General features: G+C 31.0%; 1 protein-coding gene across 1 annotated transcript; it reads right to left on the reverse strand.

Moving 5' to 3' along the window:
* Positions 1 to 3,412: 3,412 nt before the first annotated feature.
* LOC130802847 (MLP-like protein 28) lies at positions 3,413 to 5,458 on the reverse strand. Its single transcript, XM_057666941.1, has 2 exons — positions 5,252 to 5,458; positions 3,413 to 4,136 (listed from the first exon to the last, which is right to left on the reverse strand). Exons 1-2 carry the CDS (start codon positions 5,433 to 5,435, stop codon positions 3,865 to 3,867), a joined length of 456 nt encoding a protein of 151 aa, XP_057522924.1. The 5' UTR covers positions 5,436 to 5,458; the 3' UTR covers positions 3,413 to 3,864.
* Between the last annotated feature and the right edge of the window lie 2,453 nt (positions 5,459 to 7,911).

The following is a 7,911-nucleotide window of genomic DNA, read 5'->3' on the forward strand; positions in this document are numbered from 1 at the left end:
CTACATTCACTATTGGCCTTTTTAAATGTAAGTGGGTAGATAATAATCGACAATGCATAAAAAATGACGCCCCTTGTGGATTCACTCATGTAGACTTAGCTCGTTTGCGTGATAGTGAGGAGCCATTCATACTAGCCACACACGCCAAGCAAGTATTCTACATTGTAGACCCGTCTGATAAAAAATGGTCTATTCTTTATCAGATCCGTTTATATTTCACGGGTCCGAATTCGTTTAAATTTCACGGGTCCGAATCCGGATCTGAGAAAAATACCCAGACCCGGACCTGCGGATCTGGAGGACCCTTTTTTTTTTTTTTGAGGAATTGCCACCACACCTGAAATAAGCCTGTATAGTTCATCAGGGAGCAATTACATCACTGTATGAGTATATTCCTCGTATGCGGGAATCTGCTTCAGAGTAAGCTTATGATTCTTAGTGTCTTTGATCAATGTGATTGGCTGTAGAAGTTTTTACATGGTTCTTCCTTCCCTATATTTAGGCTGGATCATATCTTAGTCAATGAGTCATTTTTTGAACACCATCTATTTTGTATTGCAGTGTGTTATCTCAAAATTTTCCAGATTCTCATCCTAACAAGAAAACACACACACTACTGGTAATTTTTTAGATTTATTTTTCATTTGTTTTACGTTATAAAGCTTTTAATGTCTTCCTTTATTCATCTAACAAAAGACTAAAACTACGACATGAATTTAAGTAGATTGCCATTCACTAAGACCATTGTTGCTTCACTGAATTGAGAGTTTCCATTTTTGATCTTTGGTTCCATAGCAATGATGTTTGTACCTTTTGAAACGAATGATTCAGTGATTGTTTTTCTTTTCGTGTGTAACCTGTTAAAATTTTGCAGGTATCTTTGAGTGGCCATCTGTTTGACGACTTTTTGATAAATGAGGCTTTGGATAAAATAGAAGCTGCAGGTGGCTCCTTCCGCTTAGTGAAATGTCATGTTGGCCAGAGTACTGATGCCATGTCATACTCAGAACTTGGATAAAATAGAAGTTATTTTGAATGTGTTTGTTGGATATTTTGAAGACAATTTTAAGTTCTATAATGCTTTTTTGGGTGATTCATAGTGAAATTATATATATTATTAACATTAGTCTATAAATATCGCTTTATTGCAATCTCAACACATTTAAAAATAAAAATAAAAAATCAAAACTAGACCCATTTTGGACCCGGATTCGGTACTGGATCCGCAGTATCCGCGGATCCGGGTTCGGATCTAGATCCTGTTCTAGAAAACGGATCTGGATCCGAGTCCACCTGGACCCAGTCCAGATCGACCCGGATCCAAATCCGACCCGTTGCCATCCCTACTCCCCGCCCTTTATCAATCCAAAATCAGTGGATCAAGATGATGTAGATGTTGGTTATATGCGTGTAGATCACACGGAGGGAATACATTTGAATTAAGTGATTCACAAGGTATGAATTTTAAGGTTTTTAAAGCTTTTTTGGCACTTTCGCGCATAAAGTAGCTCAAACTTGGTTTGTTTTGCATGAAACTTTGCACACAACACTATTTGGTATATATTATTGTGTTGAAGTGGTTAAAATTGTAAATCATAGTCATATTCATAATATTACTAATTAGTAATTAGTAATTAGTAATTCGTAGCCAAATTCTACTAGAAAAATACCCGAACCCGATCTGTAACCGGTAAAACCGAACCAATTTTTAACCGATGATAACCCGAGACCGATTGAAACTCGACATGTACTTCAACCGACACGGTACTGATGCTAACCCGATAGCTCGAATAACCGATCTTCAACCGAACCGTGACTGTAACTTTTGTTTTTCTACAAAGGCGCACAATTTTAGGGCAGATGTTGCCGAAATTTTCACTGACATTTTAAAAGTTTATTATTATTTTATTTAAATGTAACACCCTAATTTCCTCCAATCCTTTACGGTTTTGGTTTCGTACAAGGGGTCGGAAATTTAGGGGTGTTATAGTGACTAACCGACCCGATCTGAGTATGACCTGTTGCAATATGCATCAGAAATATAACCGATCCGAAATAAAACCGAATCGAATGACACCCGTCCGAAACCGACCCAATTACCGAATGAACACCCCTACTCAACCCATCTAAGACAGTGTTTGTTCATCTCTAATTCTGAAGAATTAACACGTCCCAGCAAGATATTCATGTCTGCCATTCCATACCAGTTAGAGTAGAGGTTTGTTGTGTACGTAGTTGATTGTGAAAATAAATTCAGTTGTTTAGATGGAAGATATATGAGATTAGGGTAAGTGTTTTGTGAAATGCGTGTGTTTAGTAGTTGTTTTTTAAATGATTTGGTTTGAAAGAAACGGTTCTTCTGAGAGACCTATTGAAAATAAATTTGTGTGCGCTTGGCCCAAAGCAGAGAACATCATACTAATGAGGATTATTCACTGTTATTGAGTTCAACATAACAAATGACCTTTGACATTCTAACCTATCTTTCCTACCTTCTCATCTTCATTTCTCCAATCTTTGAAGCTTCAACGATGACTTCAAACCCATCATTATCTCTCCTCAATCTCTCAGCTACAAATCAAAATCCAACATTTAAGCTTCAACAAGGATTTTCATTTAGATTTAGGGAAAAGAGAGAAATCGCAAATAAATTTTGATTTTAATTTCAAACTTCGAACACAATAAATATACAGATACTTAGATAATAGTAGATTCTTATAACTTACTTTCTCTATTTTATAATACTTGCTACTAATAGTAACATTTTTTATACAATATTTCACAATCAGGTACAAGTATTTTAGAACGAAGAAAGTACAATTTAACATAGTACAAACCACACAATAAAGTAACATAGTCTCTTTTCCACAAGTACATATCAAACTTTCAATTTATAGAAGTAAAGTTGTGTGTGTAAAAGATTAAGCATGAGTAATTATGATAACAGATCATCTAGAAAGGTTATATTAATACTAATCAGAGAAGAATTATATAGAGTAGATAATTATCTGACAACATTCATCTGAGAAGAACAAAAAGGAGATTGCATGTATGTAGTAATATTAATGCATGGAAAGCTCACATGCGATTAAGAGACACTTGTCAACTATAAAGGGTCATTATGAGATAGTGGGACACATGTTCAAAGGAGAAGCTAAGAATGCAATAGAAAATAAAGGAAAATCCAATAGAGTAATTAAAAGATGGACACATTCAAGAAAAACACGGTGGCATGCAGAGAATTTTTGGGAATTAGTAAAGTAAGGGAATGTTTCACACTCACAATGATGGGCTATAAATACAGAACAAAGAACACATAAATGAGGTAACTAACTTCTACTATTAAAGAGAAAAACATAAAGAACTCAAGATAATTTATTACTAAGGAGTTATTACAATTGAATTTCAAAGACCCACACAGATTTTGAGAAAGATATTAATACTATCGTGATAAATCTAAAGCAAAGATAATTGTCTTGATTGATACTTAATACAACAACTATTCAGAATTAAACACAAACTAGCTCACGTCTAAATAAGTCCTAAATAGTAATCCACCTGGCAGCCATAGTGCTCTTGAAAGGACCTATTAGGCAAACTTGTTTCATACTGATACTGACTTGGGCATCGGAGTAGGTCCCCGGAAAAACATTCTGGGCCCTGATAATCCCTTGTTGCATTTTGTAGGAACAGTCACCTTCTCAAGAGATCTTTCTACATAATCTGACAAGGTGTTAAAGACAAGCCTCCACCAGCACTTAGCTCTTGATTAATCGCTAATCAGGAACTTAAGTCTTTAAATTAATTGTTTTGCAAACCTAATACTGAAACAAAAGTTATAGAGCTAGTAGATTTGGAAAGTGATCAAGCCTTGCATAGATAAGCATCACCATCTTTTGCAATGGCAATCAAAAAATCAATATAGACATTAGCATCAGGAGAATCTTCATTTATCTTCTCATATTCAATACTCCACTTCACAATGCAACCATTACCCTTTGGAATAACTTGTAGCTTGGATTGAAGGGTCTTGTAGTATTTCTCTGTTATGAGTCCGTCAAAATATTTGTACCTTACTAACTTGTTCTTCTCATCTATCTCTAACACCCTTGCCTTAAGGGACATATTTACCCTATCTACAATCACATATATATATATATATATATATATATATATATATATATATATATATATATATATAGATATATAGTTCGTTATATATTTATAGTGTATACTTGCTCCGTTTGAAAATAATTGCTATATTTACTGTAGCTAACCTAAATAATATACTTTAAGATAGTTATTGTTAAAATAGAATTTACACGACTTATAGTTATTATTATACTTGTCTTAAACATTAGATTTATTAGCATGTCTTGCATGAGACTGTCTCACAGTGAGACGATCTCAAGACAAGCTCATAAGCTAAATGTTTTTATCATTAGACTATTTAATATAGTATGAGGTATGTCTCATTATTAGACCATCTCATACAAGAATTTGTATATATTTATAATGATTTACTTTGATATTTATAGTTAAAATAAATGAATAATTTAGCAATCTCATGATCAACAATTATCTTTACTACTCACTATTTTATTTTCTTCATCACACTTGTTAATCCTGAATTATCAGCTTTTCCACGTGTTAGACAAACATTTGTTTTTAATCCACATGGTGATCTTAAACTTCCAACGTTTCCACATGGTAGACAAAAGGAATGTGTTTTTTGTTAACTTTTCACTTCTCAATTATTTTATTTTCTTGAATATGATGATATTTTTTTTCAAAAAATAAACGTCCTAATCATCCTAATTTGCCATATATTTTGTAATCCAGTCGAAATGAATACTTTATTTAATCAAATATTTGTAAAACCCAAAAACTCAAAAACAACATATAAAATTTAAAGGAGGAAGACTTCATATATACTTGCTTTATTTATTTTATAAAAAATAATTGCATCCACACTATAACCCAACGTATCATTTTTTGCTTTTGTATCTTGAATTACTATCTTGATCGAGTTATCATTACAAAAATATGTGATTCGTTTGATTATACACAATCGTATTTTTAATTATATTTTTTCTAGTATACCAGATTAGATGATAAATAGGAATTAGAAAAGTATATTAAAATAGTGCAAGTAAAAAAAATACAAGGTAGTATGTATTTTTCATATTAATAAAATAAAAATTTAGAGGTAAATAGAAGTAATTATCAAAATTAAGAAAGTTATACTTACTAATAGCATAATATGTGGTGATGACAGAACCAGCCTTATTCCATTGGCCCTCAACATGCATATTTTTAATTTTATCAGGGCATATTATGAGAAAAAGGTTTATTTTGTTAGCCCAAAGATCAAAGTTCATGTCAGCATGACATTTAAGCTCTACTTGGCCATCAACCCTTTGAAGTTGAGCCATTTTCCCCAATCTTTGATGTTTTAAGCTTGAGGTTGTCCAATCTAGCTAGGCTTAAATGGACTGTCCTTATATAGAGGCTTTAGATGCTTAAAAGATAAATGTATTTCACCTTGATAATGCAACAACCAATATTGTGTGGGAACAATTAATTTTTGTGAATATTGTTAAAAGTGAGATAAATTTAGAGAATATGTGCCGATAAGAATTAAAGAATTTGTTTGGTAATTACCTAAAATAAAAATAATACAAAGTAAAATTCAGAGTTAGAGTCACTTACCTAGTATTCAGCATAAGTCCGGGTCTAAAAAGAAAGATAGCAGATATATCATGTCTGTATTGTTCCAAAAAGAGGACAAAATAAATTCTATAAAAAAGAAGAATAAGTAACAAACAACATAATCCATAAAAAAATTTTGAGGGAATATTGGTAATATTAATTTAAGCCAACTTTTAAATTTGAAGGATTCTCCATTATTGTGAAAATACATTTATAATTCTAGTGGATAACAATGGCAAGGAAGATAATGGTCCACTTAAACACAACTCCAATTTATTTAAGCTTAGTAGAATCAAAATCAAATTTATATTTTGAAGTGTTAAAAGGAATAATAGTTTGCTAAAATTAGGTTTTGTCTCAATTTCGTAGTTAAGCTTCGCAATAGATTATCTTAATATCAGTTCCGTAGTCAAGCTTAGCGATAGATTATCTTAATATCAGTTTGTTTTTGTAGTGTTTAATGTGTTTCCCCTTTTATACTTGCACATTTTATCTTAAATATCTTTTTCAAATGGTTAAGTAGATTAACTACTCACCCAGGAGTACATGATTCAAACATGAACCATGCATGTACGCCTTCTATGTTTAGTCTTTATACTTATTCAACTCATTTATTTATCACATGCTCAAGAGGAATGTCCTAAACAATATTCAAAAATACATAAGATATTCGACTTACTAGCTTAAAAAAAATTTAATGTAATATCAGAGTCGATTATTTTCGATCATCTGAAAACAAAAAAATTCCATTCTTCCATAAAACCAATTTGCGGGTTCGAAATATATGGTTTCCACCTAATCAAAAAATGGGTTTGCGACTGCGTGTATGAGGCGTGTTGAAAAATAACTCATATATGTGATCTCATATCGAAGAATTTAAGAAAGATCGACTAATATATAAGCCCAATAACAATAAACGATTGTAAATATTAATACAAACAAAACTTAAACATAAAAAATATTGGATTAAAAAAATTGTATACAACTTAAGCATGAGATGGAATCTGATTATGAGTCGGAAGAATGAGAATTTAAGCATATATAATCATTGTTTAAGATTATTAAATTACTCTTTAAAACTTAATGAATATTATGCTATTGTTTGTGATCTGTTCCGATCTCAAACTGCAATTTCATATCCTCCATTTCGTTTTAGTTGCTACATTTGCATGGCCACGAGAATTAAGAAAAGTGATTGACCTACACTTTAGCTGATTGGTCACTTTATAGAGTATAGTATTTTATTATTGTTAATTGAAAAAGAAAAAGGAAGAATAGGTTGAGGTTACTTTATAGAGTATTGTATAATATTTTATTATAGAGTATAGAGTATAGAGTAGGATAAAAATAGGGATAGGTAGAACTTTAAAGGATTTTTTAATTACTAAAAACGGAAATGTAGCAAGTAATATGAAATTGCCAAAAATAGAAAATGTAGCGGATATTATAGAAAGGAGAAAGTAGTAAATATTAGACCGTAACTGTAAACCGAACCCAACCGCTAAATAATGGTTTCGTTCTTTGTAGTTTATAGTTTACACAAAATTTTAAACATTGATAGTAAAGTATGTACAAAAAGTATAAGACTGAATAAGTCTAAGAAAATATGTAATAAGTATAAAATCAACTAAGATAAAAACATATCATAACTATTAAGGAAAGAGAAGATTATGATTAAGAACTTAAAACAATTAAAATATTAATACAATTGATATTAAGTCCACACAATATTTTCTATTCAATGAATATAAAAGAGGATATCAAAATTAATTTCATAAAATAAGGTAAGATTAATCAAAAAAATTAGAACAGAATCCATAATCAAGCAAATATATGAGCAAAACAAGTAAAAACAAAATCAAATAGGACATACAAGTAAACAAATAATTGAGAATTAAATTAGATTTAGATTAAATATTAAATAATTGTAATAATGATATATAACCCATGAATTATCGTAAAAGATATGCATATTTTTCACATAAGATTACTATAAAAAAATGATTTTAATTAATTTCATACCACTGTAAAACCCCAATTTCAATGGATTTTTTTTTTCGCAAATTTCCTCAAATCGCACTTTTTTTTCAAACTTTGAAAATAATTTTAAGAACAATAATTTTTCAAATGAATTTCGTTTCTTCCATGATCAAATGGCCCCACCACACCAAAAACTCCGGCGAGAAAGTGATCGTCATA

Source organism: Amaranthus tricolor, chromosome 16, assembly GCF_026212465.1.
Source record: "Amaranthus tricolor cultivar Red isolate AtriRed21 chromosome 16, ASM2621246v1, whole genome shotgun sequence".
In the NCBI taxonomy this organism is placed as follows: Eukaryota; Viridiplantae; Streptophyta; class Magnoliopsida; order Caryophyllales; family Amaranthaceae; genus Amaranthus; species Amaranthus tricolor.